Here is a 19,599-nt window from a genome sequence, read left to right on the forward strand (position 1 = left end):
GAGGAGCTACTGGAGAGAGTCCAGCGGAGGGCTACGAGGATGAGGAGGGGCCTGGAGCATCTCTCCTACGAGGAGAGGCTGAGGGAGCTGGGCTTGTTCAGCCTGGAGAAGAGAAGGCTGAGAGGGGACCTTAGAAATGCCTACAAATATCTGCAGGGTGGGTGTCAGGAGGACGGGGCCAGACTCTTTCCAGTGGTGCCCGGCAACGGGCACAAACTGAAGCAGAGGAAGCTCCAGCTGAAGATGAGGAAGAACTTCTTCCCTCTGAGGGTGACGGAGCCCTGGCCCAGGCTGCCCAGGGAGGCTGTGGAGTCTCCTTCTCTGGAGATATTCAAGCCCTGCCTGGACGCGGTCCTGTGCAGCCTGCTCTGGGTGACCCTGCTTGGGCAGGGGGTTGGGCTGGGTGACCCACAGAGGTCCCTTCCAACCCCGAACATTCTGTGACTCTGTGCAATGGCGGTGGGACACGAAGCCGTGGGGGTCCGGCTCTGCTGCCATGGCCGGCCCCCCTCACCCCGCAGCCAAGGGAGGGCTCGGTCCCTCCCTGGGGGCGGCCCCCGCTGGCTCTGGGGTCCCCCCGGGGCGGTTCCTCCTCCCCTCAGCAGAGCCCTCGCAAAGGCCTCCCCCGCCGGGGACCCCTCCAGGGCCCGCCCCGGCCCCCCCTGGGCGGCGGAGGTCGGGCGGGGCTCTCGCCGCGGTAACGGCGGGCGCGGGGCCGGGGGAGGGACCGGGACCGGCGCTCCGAGGCGGAGAGAGCTGCGCCGGGGCGACCCCCGCGCCATGGAGCGCTACGAGAAGCTGGGCAAGGTCGGGGAAGGCTCCTACGGCGTCGTCTTCAAGTGCCGCAAGAAGGACACCGGGCAGATCGTGGCCATCAAGAAGTTCCTGGAGTCCGAGGAGGACCCGGTGATCCGGAAGATCGCGCTGCGGGAGATCCGCACGCTGAAGGTGGGCGCCGGTGGCTCCCCGCGCCCCCCCCCGGCGGGGGCAGCCCGGGCTCCGCCATTGCCAGCGCGGCCCCGCGGCCGGGGGGAGGCGAGGCGAGGGGCGGCGGGAGGGGACGGGGCGTCGTGAGGGGCGTTGTGAGGCGACAGGGCGGGAGGAGATGGGGCGGGAGGGTGGCCGGGAGGACATGGGGTGTCGTGAGGAGATGGGGCGTCCTGAGGGGCGTCGTGAGGTGACGGGGCGGGAGGGAGCGGTGCTGAAGTGGCCAAGTCGGTCGGTTGCTCTGGGAGAAAGCCTGGTGAGGCCCCATCTGCAGTGCTGTGTCCAGCTCTGGGCTCCCCAGTTCAAGAAAGTTGAGGAGCTACTGGAGAGAGTCCAGCGGAGGGCTACGAGGATGAGGAGGGGACTGGAGCATCTCTCCTACGAGGAGAGGCTGAGGGAGCTGGGCTTGTTCAGCCTGGAGAAGAGAAGGCTGAGAGGGGACCTTAGAAATGCCTACAAATATCTGCAGGGTGGGGGTCAGGAGGACGGGGCCAGACTCTTTCCAGTGGTGCCCAGCGACAGGACAAGGGGCAACGGGCACAAAGTGAAGCAGAGGAAGCTCCAGCTGAAGATGAGGAAGAACTTCTTCCCTCTGAGGGTGACGGAGCCCTGGCCCAGGCTGCCCAGGGAGGCTGTGGAGTCTCCTTCTCTGGAGATATTCCAGCCCCGCCTGGACGCGGTGCTGTGCAGCCTGCTCTGGGTGACCCTGCTTGGGCAGGGGGTTGGGCTGGGTGACCCACAGAGGTCCCTGCCAACCCTGAACATTCTGTGATTCTGTGATTCTGTGATTCTGTGGTGCCGGTGAGAGTCCGACACGTTTGGCCAGGGCTGGACATGCCTCGGGAGGGGGGTGATCCTCGGAGACCAGGACTGTTGGAGCTGGAGTAAAGCTCCTGAGCCGGAAGCGATCCTGGGTAGCACAAGATGGGGGACAGCCGTGGGGCGCAGCTCTCCTAGCTCCCCGCTTTATAGATCTGCCCCGTCTGCTCCTTCAAACGCCCTTTGTGAGCCCTGGGTCGTGGGGGATCGGCAGTGTCAGCACCTGGTGGGATCCAGCCATGGATTGAATGCCGAGGCTGGGTGGGCTCGGAGGTGTTCCCACGTGGAAGTGACGGCAGAACCGTCACCTGTGAACTGTGGCAGCACCTTGTCTTTGCTGGTCCTTTCTTGACTTCTGTGTGAGAGCTCATTGTGACATAGAAATGGGTCGCTCATTCAGCCTCTGCGTTTATTTTCCTGATTAAATAAAAGCACGGGAACATTTGCAGTGAGTCACACCCCAGGTCCATCAAGCACGCAGAAATGAGGAGAAACCCGGCAGAAAGAGGAAGAGGATGGGGTAAGGTTTCCTTTCACACACCCAGCTTCTGGGCAGGTTCCTAGAGCCAGAGGTTGTGGCCGTTGCTTCATGCTTAGCAGACACCCATAGGCTGCCGGGAGCTCGTCCCATCTCGTTCTGAACTGGTGTATTCGTTTGGTCTCCATAGTTTCCTGAGGCAGTGAGTGCCATGACTTCAGGAGTGTGTTGTGTGAAAAAAAATATTTCCTTTTATTTGTTACGAACTTGCTGCTGGGTGATGGCATTCAGCACCCTCAGCTGCGTGTTCCGAGAAGCGCAGAGAGTTGTTCCCTTTTCCCTTTCTCCAGGGTACTCATGGTTTTATACACCTCCATCATCTCCCCATCTTCAGCTTTCTCCTTTCTGTGCAGAAGAGCCATGGCTTTAAAACATTGAACTGATTAAAGAACCGTGTTAACAGCATGTTGGTTTATTATACATTTTATAATAATTACTCCGAGAGGATTCCCTTTTAAAACAAACGTGCCGTTCAGATTAGACACAATGCATGCTTGTAGACAGCCAATGATTTAGGACTCTGGAGTTAACAAAACCTTACAGAAATCCGCAGAGAAAGTTGTTCCATTTTATTTAAAACTTCTTTCCCAAAATTCAGAGGGCCTTGGTCTCCGATTTCTGCGTGACGACGTTCCCAGACTTTGCTGCCTGTTGGTGTCTTGTAGCAGCAGTTGATGCTTGCGGGGCTCGATGTGGCTTGATGTTCCCTTCCACCCAGTTAGCTGCATTTCCTTGCTGGCAACCAAGTAACTTTCTGGTTGGTAGTCAAGTGCAAGATTTCAGCAGGTTGCAGTATTTCTGATATTTCTTTTCCCAAAATTTCTTTGTGCTGTCAGCTTGTTTTTTATTGAGCATTCATATATAAATAAATGGTGTACGTGTTGTTGTCAAAGGAAGATGAATACCTCATTCTCTGCCTGCTGCAGAAAGAGGTGAAGTAGGCCTGGGTGCCATCCTAGAAGAGCCATCAGAATCACAGAATCACAGAATCACAGAATGTTCGGGGTTGGAAGGGACCTCTGTGGGTCACCCAGCCCAACCCCCTGCCCAAGCAGGGTCACCCAGAGCAGGCTGCACAGCACCGCGTCCAGGCGGGACTGGAATATCTCCAGAGAAGGAGACTCCACAGCCTCCCTGGGCAGCCTGGGCCAGGGCTCCGTCACCCTCAGAGGGAAGAAGTTCTTCCTCATCTTCAGCTGGAACTTCCTCTGCTTCAGTTTGTGCCCATTGCCCCTTGATTCCCATCATCTGGGAAGAAAATGTATTTATTTTTCAGTTACATTCTGGGGAGAAACGGGCTAAGTTTTTCTCCTATCTGAAGCAAACTGACGACATGTAGCTGTATCGTTTTAGTAAACAATGCTGCAGATGCATGAAGATTTAAATGATATTAAAGATCTGGAAAGGAAATTAATCATTGCAGAAGTCACGCGGACGGTAAATGTATCATCCGTAAGGGTCCGAAGCTGGCACCAGTGCAGGTAGCCAGGGCAGGATCTGTGTCAGGGCGCTGTCCGTGCTAACAAGTGCAGACCTGCTTGACAGCCTTTTCAATGTTTTCTGTGCAAATAGTAACAGTTTATTTGTTTGTTTGTTGAGGTATTTCCTGGCTTAGGCAACAACTGAGTGTTTGTCAAAGATGTAGGGAGATTGTATTTCATCAGTAAAAAATGTAGGGCCTGATAAATTATTGTTCTGCCCAGCAAATACCTTGTAGACAAAGGGCTTTTTACGGCCAGGAGCCATGGGAGGTGGGGTGGGAGAGCGGGGCGGTACGCAGAATCTGGAAACGCCCGGCGTGACCCCGATTTCATAGGAAAGGCTGGAAATAGGTGAAAACAGAGTGAGTCTGTGTGTAAACCCATCAGTGCCTGCTCTTTCCAGAAGGGTGTTGTCTTCCCAACCTTCATGTGGAGGCCGACACAGTTTTTAGCTCTGACATTGCGAAGAAGATCAGAGAAAAATACAATGCAAGGCTGCGTTCGTGTATGAAACAGAAAATAATCCCGATCGTCTTAGCGCGGGAGCGTTTGTAACTTTGGTGGGACACCTGGCATAGCACACGGCCTTGTCACCCGAGCAGGGGCAGGGAGGGGAAGCCCATCCCAGCACTGCCAGCGACCACCGGCAGCGTTGGTAGCCTTAGGAACTGCTCCCTGCAACGCCGCACCACCAGCCAGGGATCACTGGCAGATTTGTGGTGGCTTTGAGTGCTCGTCTGCCTGCACAAGACATTGGCCCAGTGAACCCGACCTCCTGGAGAGCTCCAGCCGTGTAGGGTGGCTGTGGGCAAGGCACAGGGAGATGCCATGGCAAGACCCTCTCCAGGCCTCGTGCAGCCACGTTAACCCACTCTTGGGTGTGCAAGAGCTTGTTCACACAGCTGTGTCCCCTCGCAGTGTCCCTCACTCAGCTAGAGCTCATGCTTCCAAGCCCAAGCTCACCCTCTCCAGAAACCCCAGCTCCATGGACACGTGAGGATGGCCAGGACAGACTGCCAGGCACAGCCTGCTCCTGAGAAGGTCGCTCCTGAAGGCTGACTCGTACAACTAACCTGCATCTGCCAGAAGTTTTCCAGACATCTCACTCTACTATTGTCGGTTTAGCTTTCTTCTTGCTTCACAATCTGTTGGCAATTATTTCATCCTCACCTGTCTCTGGAAGTGGAATCTAAGCACAGCAGAGGTTGTCACGTCTGCCTCCTTCCCACGGGCAGGCTTGGCCGTGCCCGGCAGTTTGTCCATGCTGGCAGGCAGATCTGCTGAGAGCAGCAGAGGAATCAGGCGCCTGTTGCCCAGCACAGTGGCTGGAGGCCCAGCTTGCTCTCAGGTAGCTCTGTTATCGCTGATCTCAGAACATAATACACCAAGACGCTGAGTGCGTGGAAAGGGAAGGATCCACTTTACACAGCTGATCAGGAGCTGTTTGACTGGTGAGGGAAGGGGCAGTGCCAGAGCCACGACAGCTCTCTGACTGTCGTGGTGGGCTCTGAGCTGGTGGACTGGGCTTTGTCTGATGCGTGCGTGGCAAGTGGGCACTTTGCTCGGTGTGGATATGCTTTATAGGTGGCACGGCATGCACACAAATCCCGTGGGATTGAAAGCTGGGGGAGATGCATTGTGTGTTTGGGTAGAAGCAATCACTGTGATTTAAGAGATCTGGCAGTGGCAGACAAATCTTACATGTCCTTTCCTGTGTGGAAAGGATTTCCATTCTGGAAACCCCAGGGGAACCTTCTCCCCAGCAGGACTTGCCCTGGATTTCTGCTTGACCGTGCAGGCTGCTCTGGCGTGCTGGCCCTGACGGTTGCTGAAGCCTGTGCAGGGCTGCGTGCCGTTCCTGCGGTCTGGGTGGATGAACCTGGCTGTTCACACCCTTCCTGTGAGAATCGCAGTCACTGCTCTTCAGCAGTCTCGCAGGCCGTTCTGTCTATCTGACCATCTTTTGCGAAGTGAGTAGGGAAATCATGAGAATGGAGATACTACTAGATAAATATCAAGCTTGAGAGGTGTTACAAGCCTCCTCCCTCGTGGTTTAATACTTTCACTAGCAGCCCTGCCATGGGAACTGAGGGTGTGCAGAGAAAGTCTGTCTGTTATGCGAGGTCAGGAGGCACGGCCAGGGCAGAGAAGGTTACGCTGGCAGCCCCTGCCAACACTGTGGGGTACCTTCTGGTAGGCAGGGAAGGCGCTTGGCATATAAATAGCGTGGAGGACCGAGGAAGTGGTCAGAAGATCTTGGTGGTAACCTAGGTTTGATTCAGACGGGTGCGAAGGTCTTTGGTGCTGGCAGGTGGCTTACATGGTGTGGGCAGGGTTGAAGGAACAAGACACGTATGTGGTAAGAGATGCTGTGGAGAAGGATCACCTCCTTGCTGCCAGTTTGCAGGACTGGAACAGCCACCTTCTGCACACTTATCGGGGACCCTGTGTGTTGGCGTAGGGGCTCAGTATAGTTTGGGTTCAGTATAATGTCCCCCAGAGGCATTATAGTCTGGAAGGTCTCTCTTTACAAGGATCTTTTACAGTGGCATGCTTGAGTAAAATTATGTTTTGCAAAGAGTTCCACAGTGTGCCCATCGGAGCACTGAAATGGCCCCTGCCGTGTCCCTGCTACTCGGGGCAGGCTGGCAGTGAGGTATGGTGGGGGTCTTCTACTGACCTGCTCTTTTACTCAAGCCCACTGGTTAACCCCAGGATTCAAGTGGTGGATTTCAGTGATCCTTCACCTCGGGGTTAACTGGGTGCTTCCCCGAACAGCTGCCTTCCTCAGTTGAGGCCCCTTAACAGTTTTCTCTAGTCTTGACTCTCTGCTTCCATCTCCTTTGCAGGCTTTTCCAGATAGCACATGAGAAGATGGGCTTAGCATAACTCCTAGGCAATGCCCTTCCCAGCCTGCTTGCTTAGAAATGTGGTTGTTCCAAAGCCTCAGTCGGGCAAAGCTTGGACACAGGTCCCTGCAAGTGGAGGGGATGGTGCCATGAGCCATCTGAAAAGAAAGAACATTCCTGAGTTGGATCTGGTTTTTCTTTGTTGCTTTTTCCGAACACTGTGTTGTGCCCCTTGGTTCAAGCCCTCCCCCAAAATGTGGGCAAAAGAATCAGAAATGAGGAGCCCCAGCAGTGTGCACCCTCACCTCTTGCAAGGTGCATTTGAATAACACTGCTCCGCTCTGGCTTCACGTGTGGTAAGAAGCTGAGCTTCCCAGGAGAGGAAGCCCTGGTATGAGCACGTGAAGTGGATTGAGAGAGAGGAAGAGGAAGAAGCAGCAATAGAAATTCTCCTAATTAACCCATCCAGATTCTGACAATAAGCTGGTGAAGCTGAGACCACATGCTTTGCTTGTGCTTATCAGAGGAGGGCTTGGTTTTTCCTAAAAGTGTGTTTGCCTGCTCTTACCGCGTGTGATTTCCCAAGCTGTTCTCCAGGGAGAGCTGCTTTTCAGTGGGGTGCAGTCAAAGGCTGGATGCAATGAAGGGCGCTGCCGGAATAACCGTGGGCACCATGATGAATTCTTTATCTGTGAGCATCTTTTCTAAGAGGCACTCGCTGAAGCCAAGCTGACTTACTGCCCACGGCCAGCTCCTAAAATAACTACACCGCAGGCTGAGCTGTAGCTGAGCTGCTGCTTCACATCGTGCTGTGCTTGTATAAAAGGTTTCAGCTCAAGGAATTGAGACCCTTGTGGGCAACAGCACCGTCCCTCACCCTTGTACCCCACTCCCCCGTGCAGTAACTAACCAGTCCATCCTCTGTGTGTTACAGCAACTGAAACACCCCAACCTGGTGAACCTGCTGGAAGTGTTCAGGAGGAAGCGGAGGCTGCATCTGGTCTTCGAATACTGCGACCACACAGTTCTCCATGAGCTGGACAAGCACCCTCGAGGGTGAGTGGCTCGTCTCGCTCTGGGAGCTTTGAGCAAAGGAGTCATGGGGTGTCTGTGTCGTTACTGCTCTGCAGTTTTCAGAGGAATTTCATGAATTACAGGAGAGGTTTCTCAGCCCAGTGCCCAGGACTTGCTCTGTTACTGTGGTTTAGCAAGGACGTCCAAAAGAATTGCGAATGAGCCTGCATGCCCTCCGGCACAGTGCTGCTCACCAAGGAGACTGGAGCGCTGAGCCGGAGCGTGTGGGTGCTCGGCAGCAGCAAACCCGAGCGGCTTGGGAGCATCTTGTGTCTGGCTGCAAAGAGGTCAGGGCTGCTGGGGTAGGTGGGCTGGGGGCACGCAGCCTCCCGCCTGTGTTGGACATCCCTGGGGGAGGCTGCGCAGAGCCAGGCTGCGGCCCCGGGGCAGTGTCATGGAGCACCCAGCTGTACGGTCTGTGGTGAGGTCATTGATGACCTTCCTGTATGACAGACCAGCGACTGCCTGCCATGCTGCTGCACGACGGAGTGTGTGTTGGCTGGAACCAACTGTTCCAGCTGTTCTACCAGTAACTGTGCCTGCACCTCTCTGCACAGCCGTGGTGAACTCCCAGGAGCTAGACGGGCAGAAGGAGCGTTCTCCAGGACAGGGTTTGTTCTTTTGACATGTTACAAAAGACACTCCCGCTAAATACGTTGTCCCTAATTATTCACAGTGACTTGGTGCTGTGGAAGTGCTAAGCAGAAGTTCATAAATCATTTTACAGGCCTGGAGCTAAATGAATTGCCTGCAGGAGACTAATTGGGGGTTGAGTAAACAGGAGCCTGTTATTTTCTTTCTGCCTGATGTGGAGCTCTAGAAGGAGAACGGAGCATGCTGATAGCAGATCGCTTTGTGAGCTGGTGAGCAGCTTTCACCCCGGTTTGAACCTGTTCACCTGGAATCTGAAGAGAGGATGGATAACCCTCTGTGAAGAAAATGCTTCACGTTTGGTTTCTATTCATCAGGGCTCACACGCACTGATGTATGGTCACCAGTTGGCAGGCCTCGTGCTGGCTGTGACTGCGAGGTGCCAGACACTCTGGCATGCTCTTAGCTGCCATAAATCCTTGTCTCTTGTTGCATTGACTGGATTGGGAAGTGGTGTTCACGTTCACTTTGATGCTCCTGTGGTGCTTAGAGGGTAACCTCACAGGAGAGGATTGCAGGGAGCTGCGGGCAGAGCGCAGCCTCAGCTCTGGAACGTGGGAAGAGGTACAAAGAGCCTCCACCATCAGTAGCCCAGCGTGACTGGTTCCGTGCGGTGGAAGATCAACGATCTGAGGGTTATTATGTATTTCTTGTAATTTATTATAGCAAGAAAATGCACCTGGAGTTTTCTGTCTGAGTTTTCTGACTTGGTCCCTGTCAGGGTTTTGCTCAGAGATCCCTGTACAATGTTAGCATTCAAAGGCCTCCTATTCCTTTTTCCTGTAATAGTGAAGTTATTTTTAATGGCTGAAATAAAAATGTGCTTTTTTAAAACAGGGTGCCAGAGCATCTAGTGAAGAGCATAACCTGGCAGACCCTCCAAGCTGTGAACTTCTGCCATAAACACAATGTAAGTCCCCTAAACAGCACTAACGATTGTCGTAACGTGGCTTTGGAGGAGAAGGACATTCTGTTGCCATTTTCCTGATTACAGAGCTTTCATGGGACGAAGTCAGATGAAATTTCCTGTTTTCAACAGGAAACATATAGCTGAAATATTAGTATGCACCCACAGCAGTTGCATTTACTGTCACAGAGGTCCCTTGGGTTTGCTGTCAAGGAATGATTTGCACTAATGACCTCAGACGAGCTTCCAGGCTGAACAGGAATACAGCCTTGTGTGTTCCCTGCGCCATGCATGACAACTGACGTTTAGAAAACGGGCGTAAATTCTAACCAGCTGAGACCTGAGCAAACTGCTGCTGATTTCCCAGAAGGTCCTGCTGTTGGTAGTCACAGGCATTGAACCATGTTACCAGTTAAAAGGTTTCAAAAACTAGATACGGTAAACCGGTCTTATAACCCCTCCTCTGCTTTCTGGAGGTAAATTGTGCATGGCAGGTATTTTGTAGAAAGCAGTGGGGATGCTTTAAGAAGCAGAGAAGGAAAGGAGCCTTGTGGAGAAGTTCTTTAGGCAAATTGAGCTGTAATTGTCTTTGTTTTTGTTTATCTGCCAGTGTTTGAGATTTAAGAGTCAGGCAGGAGATGCTCTGGAGTGGATGTTTTGTCTTTGCTGGGAAAATTATGTCCAGTTGAGCCACAGGAACTTGGCTGTAGGTCTGTCCTCCTTCCAGGATTTGTTGTTTTGCTGCTTTTTTCTGTTCTCCCACTCAGTCTGAAAGATTTAATGGAATTTTAAAGCAGAGGGAACAATGACATGCTGCAGTCTGACCTGCTGTAGATCACAGGTAATGAGATTTTATACAGCTGCCCTTTTTGGAACTCCATGAGACTGTTTTAACAAGCAGCATTTGAGTCTTTAGGAGGAGACACAGTAATTTACCAGGAGGAGACACAGTAATTTACCATCAGCTTAGCTAGGAAAAGTCCGAGGTGTTTGTGCTGAGGTGATGGTAGGGGTGGGACAACGTGAGCGAGACCCTGGTGATTTCAGTAGAGCACACCTTTCATAGATCGGCAGAAGAAATGAAGGTCTCTGCTAGTTTGATCAGCAGAAACTCTTTGCCATGCAGATTCAATTGTTGTGAACCTTCAGCAGGCAAGGTCACCTCCCAAGAATCACAGAATTGCTGATATTGGAAGGGACCTCTGGAGATCATCTAGTCCAGCCGTCCCACTCGAGCTGGGTCAGCTAGAACAGGCCGCTTGAAACTTTTCCAGTCACGGTTTGAATGTCTCCAAGGATGGAGGCTCCACAGACTCTCTGGAGAACCTGTTTGGGTGTTTGGCCACCCTTACAGTAAAAAAAAAAAAAAGAAAATAAAAAATTGCTTATGTTTAAATGGAATTTCCTGGGTGTTGAATTTGTGCCCATTGCCTCTCATCCTTTCTCTGGACACCACTGAGGAGAGCTTGGCTTGGTCTTCTTTACTGCTTCCCATCAGGTATTTATGCACATTGGTAAGATTCCCCCTGAGCCTTCTTTTCTCCAGGTTGGATGATGGTCCCAGCTCCCTCATCCTCTCCTTGGATGTCAGATACCCAATCCCTTAACGATTTTAGCAGAGTCACTCCAGTATGCCCACATCTTCCTTCTGCTGAGGATCCCAAAGCTGGACACAGAACTCTGGATGTGTCTCACCCATGCTGAGTAGAGGGAATACCAGGCGTGCTCTGGCATCTGCAAGGATAGATAAAGTCCCGTATCAAAGCCATAGCCTTCATCCCATCTGTGAGCTTTGCCAGCAAAATCATTTGCTTGTCTACTCGATTATCAGTAAATACAGTTTGTGGACTTTGTCCAAGAACTGATCCCAGAGGACGTACGCACCTCTCATTAGGATCTCCTTGCATATTCATAAAACCGAGTCCCTTGTTAGGAGTGTGTCACACATAGCTGTATCGAGTGAGTTGCATTTGCAGAGAGCCAGGTTAACAACAATCCTTGCTCTATGCAAACTTCGCTCCTCCTGCTAGCAGATTCCCAGCTGGTTCTGGGGAGCTGACTCAGTGTCGTCCAAGTGATACGGAGCTATGCAGCTGCAGCTGGGAGCCTGCACAGCGTCTCATCCCAAAGGTGGGGTCTAGGCGGGGACATCGGCATGCCCGGCAGGCTGTGGCTGTACCTGCTCTAAAGAAATCCTTTGGTCTTCTCTTTTGGCAGCAGTGCTTGCCTGGTTGACATTCATGGCACAATGTGCAAGGGGTGTGTGGCTGAATGAAGAGGTTCCGTATCTGAGGGCCGGGTGAAATACTTGCTTCTAACCTTGTTTTTTTCTGTTTCCAGTGCATCCACCGAGATGTAAAGCCAGAAAACATCCTGATAACAAAGCACTCGGTCATCAAACTTTGTGACTTTGGATTTGCTCGCATACTGAGTGAGTGCCAGCTTGCTACTTAGAATCATAGAACGAACTTACTTACACGGATTGTTAACACATGAAAGCTCAAATGAAGTGTAGGGTCAGGCTTTTCAAACACCAGTAAAGACTCACTTGTCTTTGTCTGATGCATGTGTGAATCATCCTATATAAAAGCTGTCATGTTTTCATGGAGAAGCTGTGCTAAAGGCTGGGTAGAGATCTCCAAACCAGCTTAAAGGCAGCTAGCTCAGACACCACGGTGCCAAGTGCCTCCGTAAACAAACAGGGGTGCAGCTGAACTGCTGGTGGTGCTGGCGCTGGTAGATGGAAGTCAGCCTTGGGCACCTTCAAGCTGGCCAGCCGTGGCTTATGCAATGCTGGAGACGCAGCTGGAGTTCCCTGGCAGGAGGAGCCCCTCTGGCAGAAGGCACTGTCTCTGCAAACAATGGCTTCACATTTTCCATTGTAAATACACCCCCTAATCGTTTGGGTTTGGTTTTTTTTTAGCTCTTGTTCAGACAAATCACGTGGGCTTTGAGAACTTACCACTGGCTGGTGCAGGGCCCTGCTGTGGAGCTCTGCGTATTTTCTTCATTTGGAGAAAAACATGGTTTTGATTTTTGCCAAATCTTAACTGTTTCCAATAGTGGCCAGTGACTCATCCTGTTCCTGTAGCTGTTGCCTGCCCAGGAGGTGCCCCAGCATGTGTAACAGCTGATGGTGGCTCGTCTGCGTCGTTCTGATCCCACATTCCTGTTTGTTTCTCTCCCTCCTGACCCCAACCTAGCTGGCCCAAGCGATTATTACACAGACTATGTGGCTACCAGGTGGTACCGCTCTCCGGAGTTACTTGTGGGAGACACCCAGTACGGCCCGCCCGTGGACGTGTGGGCCATCGGCTGTGTCTTTGCCGAGTTGCTATCCAGGGTCCCCCTGTGGCCTGGCAAATCCGATGTCGACCAGCTGTACCTCATCCGGAGAACCCTGGGTAAGTGTCCCCTCCGCACCGGTCAGAGCCCCGGTCTTCCTGATGCCTGTGGCAGGACTGGAGCTTGCCCAGGAGGACTCTCCTCTGTGGTGGGGATCGGGATTAGCCAGGAGGTGAATTTACCCAGGGATCTCTCCCTTTTGTAGGTGCTGGCTTTATTTCAGGTCTAACTGTCCTTGAAAAGGCGCTAGGTTTTCCCGACGTGACTTGCACATGTACATCTTGTTAGGAGATTGTGTAGCTGGATCAACGGATGCTGCTGCAGGTCCTGGCAGGATCTGGGGAAACAAAGTTGGCATCCACATGGGTGGTGATTGTTCTTCAGAAAAACATCTGGGGGGTAGAATTGGTTTCAGCTTGCCAGCCATGCTGGGCTGTGGCTAAAAGGCTCATAGTGGTCAGGGCTGCACAAGCAGGATCATTGTAGGCACGGCGATGATGGGTTGACGGTTGGACTTGATAATCTTACAGGTCTTTTCTAGCCTTAATGATTTCATGATTCTGTGATTGCCTGCAAACTGCCTGAAACCATCCTTCCACTCTCTTCAGCAGTGGTGGCCTCTGGGAAGCTGGGTCTGGTGCTGGGCAGTTGAAGAAAGGTGTGGGATGTGTTAGGTGACCACCGGCTGCCCCTTCTGGTCCTTTTGGGTGACTGGCGGGGTGTGGGGAGTGCAGGGCCAGCCCCACACGAGGCCCAGAAACACCTGCCTCTGCTGCTGTCCTTTCCACAGCGTCAGCTGGCTCCACACAGATAGGAAAACGAGCTGCCTGGATCAGAAAGGACCAGGAGCTTTTTGCATAAAGGTTTGAAAAATCCAGGTATTTTTCAAGGTTTGGTAGCTAGCAAAGTGTTCCCTGCCTTGAAATGATGAATAGTTGGATTGAGTTCATCACGGCTTTGGAGGTCTCGTAGATATTGCAGGTGCCTGTTGACAGCTTTGTGCTTGGGAGAGGTGGTGTGAACACAGAAGTTTGGCTGTTCTCCCTCTTTGTCTTTATTCACAAGGAATTTTAAGAGCCACTCCGGATTTGGAACAGAGGTTAAATGAAAGAGCCATTATCCATGTAACCCTTAAATTAATCCAGTCTCATTGATTCTATTTGACCTTGATGTGTAACATCTGATTTCTCAGGTGGAAGGGAACAACCCCCCACTTTTAATTGTAATTTGTTGGAATGAACTGAGAATTGTAATTTTTACTGAGCAGTTTATAAAACTGTAAAGGTGACTAATGGCTTTAAACAGGTAAGCTCCTTAGCTAGAAATACAGTTCAACGTCGATTGCTTTGTCTTCCAGACTACATTTGTGCCAGTGTTAGGTAAGTTCTAATTTATTTTTAATGATGGGGTTTCAGCCGGAAGAAATTCCCTTTTGATCCAAGTGAGGGACCGAGGCCGTGTTTACAGGGAAAAGCTCCTTGGTCAAAGCTGTGCTGTTATGGTGGTTTGGCTGTGGTACTGGCTCTTCTGCTACGGGTTTGATTTTAACAGTTTGCTTGCTCTGAGCTGCTCTAAGCTGCTAAAAAGGGCTATGGAGCTGCACTGGGGAAAAGCTACAGCGTGTTCCTGTTGGTGCTGCATTTCAGCTCTTTTCTATACAGCATCCTCAGGAGGGTACAGAAAGAATTACACCCAGTATGAGTTGTATTTTAATGAAGCTGGAACACTTGTGGTTAGGCTGTCCCCTTCCAGTAGTCAGAGAGACACGAGTGTTTGTGCAGACAGGCTGCCTCTCGGGAACCCTTTTCCTCTGAAAACGTGGAAACGCAGCAGTAGTGTGGCGAGCAGGAGCCCTGCTCACCCTCCCTCGAACGGAGCGCGCCAGCAAAGTGTGCCCACGCTGCTGGGCGGCCACTTCCAACACAAACAGCGGCTCCGGGCGGTTCCTCATCAGAGCCCGCGGCTGGCCCGACGTGGGCAGGGGCGAGAGCTGCTGTGGTGATCTTGCTGAACACGCCGGGAAGGATCCCTGGCTGCAGCTCGGTGCTCTGGCACGGCCGGGGTTCCAGATCCTGGTAGGTGTTTGCACAGCACCCTCTAGCTATGGTGCTGGGACTGGTTCCTCCGCTCAGGGCTGCGCAGATCCGGAGTCCGGCCAGCATGCAGTGGGGGTGCAGGTGCTGGCACAGAGAATACATAGAAATATGTATTTTTCAAGGCCTCCAGCTATAGTGGCCACAGTTCATAAAAGCCACTCTGCTGCCCAGCCCCGAAACTCGGAGCCTGGAAGACCCACAGCAGCTGAGTGTTCCTGCTCCAATAACTGCAGCCACCAGCTGAATTTCTTGGAGCCATTTACAGCATGAGGCCCTGGGCAGTTGTGACTGCGGGCAGCTGGAGCTGTGTGGCCCTGCCTTTCGTTCAGCACAGTCACACAGCTACGGGATCACTGATGTCCTAGATGGACGTCAGTTTTCACAGAAGAACGTTTCGTCGCCTCACTTGATGGTACTCCATCTCTTCAGGTGCTCTCTCGGATGGTGTCAGCCTTGTTAGAGGATGTAAGCTTGTTCAGTGCAGGCACTGTGAAAACAGCAAATTAATCTGACTTTGTTTTTTTTATTCTTTGTCGAAGGGGATCTTATTCCCAGGCACCAGCAAGTCTTCAGCACCAACCAGTTCTTCAGTGGGGTGAGAATTCCAGACCCCGAGAGCATGGTAAGAGCTCCGTCCCGATGCGCTTCCCCTGAGCCGAGCACTGACCAGGAGTCTCTCTGCAGTGCTGAGGAGACCTGGTGTTTGGAAAGAGAAATGTTCCTGCTTCCTTTTACCCAGAGTACAGCTGGAAAAGGCTCGCTTGCTCAGCTTGACCGGGCCTTTGCTGTGCTGCATTTTTTCCCTATCTAAAAACTTTGCCCTCTACTTTGCCAGTGTGTGCTAGAATATTATTTGGAGGTGGCTGAGCCCCTCTCATGACGTTTTAACCGATACCTGAGTAAAAGCAGTCAAAGAAATGCTTAATGTCTGCTCCTTCGCCCCGCTCGTGGTGGCACAGCAGCCAACCTGCCCACCCTCAGTAACGCCAGGCAGCTCTCCTCTAAGCACGCGAAGTGACAGATGCGTTTTGTGAGGTACAGGTCACGTTGCTACGGAAAGCTGGTTCTCTGTACCCTGGGGAATGAAAAGCTTGCTAATATGAGTACACTCACTGTTTTTTTTCCTTCCAGGAGCCGTTAGAAATGAAATTCCCTAATATTTCATATTCTGCACTAGCTCTCATGAAGGTAAGAAAACTACAGCTTGTGGGGAAGCTCTGCACTGAGACTTAGCAAATGCTGGTTTGTTTATCCAGCTGGGAAGTGGTTTGAGAGTTGGCTACTGAATTAGCATTGAAAACCAGCTGGAGGGGATTTGGAGAGGACTTCTAATCCACTCCTCTCCAATCCACTCATCTTTACCATGGGGGTGGAAAACATATTACTCTCTTATAAAAATGCAGTGAATGGAAACTGTGAGGATGGAGACATGAAAACGAAGGTGCAGCTGTGGATAGTACTCGCTACGCTAAGCACTGGAACGACACAGCTGTGCCGTAGTGGGTTCCCATTTAAGAAAGTTGTTCTAGTTCAAATGAAAGTTATGGGCTTAACAGGTTTTTGAGGCTTGATGGTTTGCTACACCATCCAACTGTAACTGTCCCTCTAGCTGCAATTTCTGTTACTGCCTTGTGGCAATTGTTCACTGTCAGCTGCTTTGCAAGCTTCTTGCCGACTCTGAAAACAGCCACTCTTAGAATCCGTTAAAAAAAAAGATTAACACATGTATCTGTGCGAATACTCGTTGGCTGTGGTGAGTAGCTGGAATTGTGCAGACCTGCTTAACGAGTGTGATCCTTTTCGTCATCTTTTCTAAGGGCTGCCTTCGTATGGACCCCGCAGAGAGGCAGACATGCGAGCAGCTGCTGCAGCATCCCTATTTTGACAGCATTAGGGAGGCAGCGGATCTGGGGAAAGAACATGAAAAAACGGCTCGGAAACCAGCCAGGCTGACTCGGAAGCACATGGCAGGGGTAAGATTTTCACAGCAGAATTTAACGTTCCGTGCCTGAGGAGGGGACTGGGTCTCTTTGTGTGGCTGCCAGGAGGTGGGCTCATGCTGGCAGTCAGGGGTGAGAGACAGCTCCTGCATTGGAGCGATCTCAGTTTCAGCCCGAGGAGAACATGAACCTCCTGGCTAGAGAGTAAGTCAGTACAAACTGAATTCTGCATCGCAGCTCCACGGAGTCACTGGGGCTGAGCAGCACAGCCACGGGAAAGACGGGGTTTGTCCAGGGGTGGGCGTTCCTGACAAAGAGTAGCGGGATAGCTGAGCAAACTGGACAGGCTCGCGTGGCTGGTTTAATTTCGAGTTCTCTGGGATCTTTTGGGTACTTTTGGATCCCAGATTATGGAGATGGCAAAAATGCCCATTTCCAGGTGTAACTGCTGATGGGATGTGGCAGTTGCAGATGTTACACAGTGCACTGGGTGTTTGTGCAGCTGGCGTTGCCAGGCCAATGTCTCCCTGCCATGTCAGTCTTTCCAGACTCCAGCCCAAGGCTCCAAATCCAGCCTCGTGACGAGAGTCGTCAGCAGTTCTGTCTTCCCGTGAGCCACATTCCCCGTGACAGCTGCAATGCTGAACTGGTAACGCGGGGAAGCTGGAGGTTTAGGATGGAGAACTGCTACAGCATGTAAACTCCTGGCTCAGACTGACTCGCCTCTTCCATTTGTACGACGTAGGGTATAACAGCAATGGTTTTCTTGCCCTGGGTGACTGGAAGAAACACCTTTCATGAGCTGTTCTGGTCGCAGTCCAGCTGCAGAACCCCAGATGCATGACTTGTAGTTTGAAAAGTACAGGATTACAGTATGAATAATTTTATAGTTTATATTCCTTTTTGAAAAATGAAATGCAGGCTTTGTTCTCATTTCAAACACATTCATGCTATGTAACTTTTCCTTTAGTTACAGCACCTGCCTCAGTTAACCAGTAGTAACGTTCTGCCGGCTGTGGACAGCAAGAAGAACTGCTGCAAAACACGGAAATCCAGCTACCATTTCCCTAACATCTAACCAGATGGCAGAGTTATTTATTGTTCAAAGTTCAAATCATTCAGAGTTTATAAAAGGAGGATACGCAGTGGAGAACTAAATTAATACATGTTATGACATACACAGAAGTGGTCTGTAACGTACTCTGCGTCGCTAATGGAAGGAGAGCGCTGCACAGAGAGAACTCCAGGCTCACGTTAGTGTTCTGTGTACAAAGGAAAATACATTTGTTTTGCTTTAATTTGTGATTGTGTATTGGTTCCTGACTGTCTACTGGTTCAGGATTACCACTGCCCAGTGTTTACAGTGTGAACTGAAAAGCTCCGTTGCCTGTCCATCACCCGTATTTCAGACTTGGCAGAAGACCTGCAGCCTTGCCAAATAACTCAGGCCCGCTGTGTCAAAACAGCAGTGTTGCGTTAGGCTGGGGCTCAGCCGCTGATCCCGCGAGGAGCTGTAAACGTAGAGCCGCTGCGCGCGGCAGACAGCTGTACGTGTTTACGGAGCCAGCTGGATGACAGGCTGCCCAGCTGCTCTGCTTAGTTACAAACCTGCTGAAATAGCACTGCTCTAAAGGTACGGCTGTCTTACGGACTGCATAGCACAAAGTAGTACAAGTACTGGTAATGACGTAACGGGAGGCTCAGCAGGCACTGCTACCAGGAGCAGGACATACAAATGGTAAAAACTGGTGTTTCTTTAGTCTGCTCAGAGTTTCTCCTGCCGGTTTCTTCCCTGCATTGTGAGGTTGTTTCTATTTGCTTTTTCTGTCAATAGTGAAGTCACTTGGCTGTAGCGTTACAGAAATTGTTTTTATCAAAAATAAGTCATTAATATAATTTATAGCATTGGCCAGACACAGGCGGGAATTCTGCCTAAGCATCTGTATTAGAATGATTCTTGGGGTTTGTGTAACCTCAGGATGTGATATTGTGTTGATTTTGAGTAAAAGAAATGTAGCTTGTTTCTCCAGCGTACCGGATGTGTTTTACTGCAGCAGGTTTTACTACTGGGCAAGGAATGTCCTCTTTCTACGTGAAACCTAGAGCAAAAATGTTTTATTTTCCCACTACTGTTCTGTGTTCAACAACAGTAAAAGCAATTTCAACAGGACGGATGCTGTACCCTCAGAGTGCCTGTCTACCTTTTATTACATATTATGATGTAATATATTTTAACCTTGCACGTTGTGTCCATAGGTAGTTCTGGTTACACTCAGAAAGCTTTGGTGTTCCAGTATTTTCTGTATGGCTACTCAGCCACCTACTCCTGTGTACACGCAAGGTACGGCAGCACCCAGGCGCTGGCTGCAAGCAGCAGATCGCCTGGCAGCCAGCTCCGACACGGCCCGGGAACCTCATCTCAGGACACCGCTCCTGTGCTGGGAGATGCCGAGAAGCAGCAGCCCCGCAATGCAACTAGTGCAAAATGTTATCTTTACCAGCTGGGCATCATTTCCTTCAGAGGACGAGCTGACAATCAGGGATAAGAAAAGACTCTTGGTTACGCAGAGGTACCCATGTCTGCGACATCACTACGAAGTTTGCTTTCTTGGAATCGCTGCCGACTGCCTTTCTCTCCGCTACCATCACAGCTAGGAATTGGACTGAAAATGCTGTATGCTTCCTGAGGATGAATCATTCTCTTATTTAGCAGGAGTGATAAGGATGCAACTAAAGGAGTACACAGAACTGAACCTTGTCCATGTCAGCACACAGCAAAGATGCGCGTACGGGTGTAGCTAAGAGAACCGGCTTCTCCACAAACACAGCAAGGTCAGTTGCTCAGCTCAGTGTTAACGAGAAGGTTAGACTGCCGGTCTGTAGACCGCTCTGTTTAAAAGAAACAAAGCCTA

The 19,599-nt window shown here is 51.3% G+C and overlaps 1 protein-coding gene across 1 annotated transcript; it reads left to right on the top strand.

The window, feature by feature from the left end:
• The first annotated feature begins 611 nt into the window (after positions 1-611).
• Positions 612-19,569, top strand: CDKL1 (cyclin dependent kinase like 1). Its single transcript, XM_075427249.1, has 9 exons — positions 612-948; positions 7,609-7,730; positions 9,237-9,309; positions 11,647-11,737; positions 12,510-12,710; positions 15,287-15,369; positions 15,879-15,935; positions 16,565-16,720; positions 17,658-19,569. The coding sequence occupies exons 1-9, from the start codon at positions 781-783 to the stop codon at positions 17,763-17,765; spliced, it is 1,059 nt and encodes a 352-aa protein (XP_075283364.1). The 5' UTR covers positions 612-780; the 3' UTR covers positions 17,766-19,569.
• Positions 19,570-19,599: the final 30 nt, after the last annotated feature.

This window comes from Opisthocomus hoazin, chromosome 7 (genome assembly GCF_030867145.1).
Source record: "Opisthocomus hoazin isolate bOpiHoa1 chromosome 7, bOpiHoa1.hap1, whole genome shotgun sequence".
NCBI lineage: Eukaryota > Metazoa > Chordata > Aves > Opisthocomiformes > Opisthocomidae > Opisthocomus > Opisthocomus hoazin.

Bases quoted from the DNA above. Each gene is read 5' to 3' on its own strand.
- CDKL1 (XM_075427249.1), top strand. From the start codon at position 781: ATGGAGCGCTACGAGAAGCTGGGCAAGGTCGGGGAAGGCTCCTACGGC. The intron at 949-7,608 runs GTGGGCGCCGGT...TGTGTGTTACAG, and splicing joins GGGAGATCCGCACGCTGAAG to CAACTGAAACACCCCAACCT. The intron at 7,731-9,236 runs GTGAGTGGCTCG...TTTTTAAAACAG, and splicing joins CTGGACAAGCACCCTCGAGG to GGTGCCAGAGCATCTAGTGA.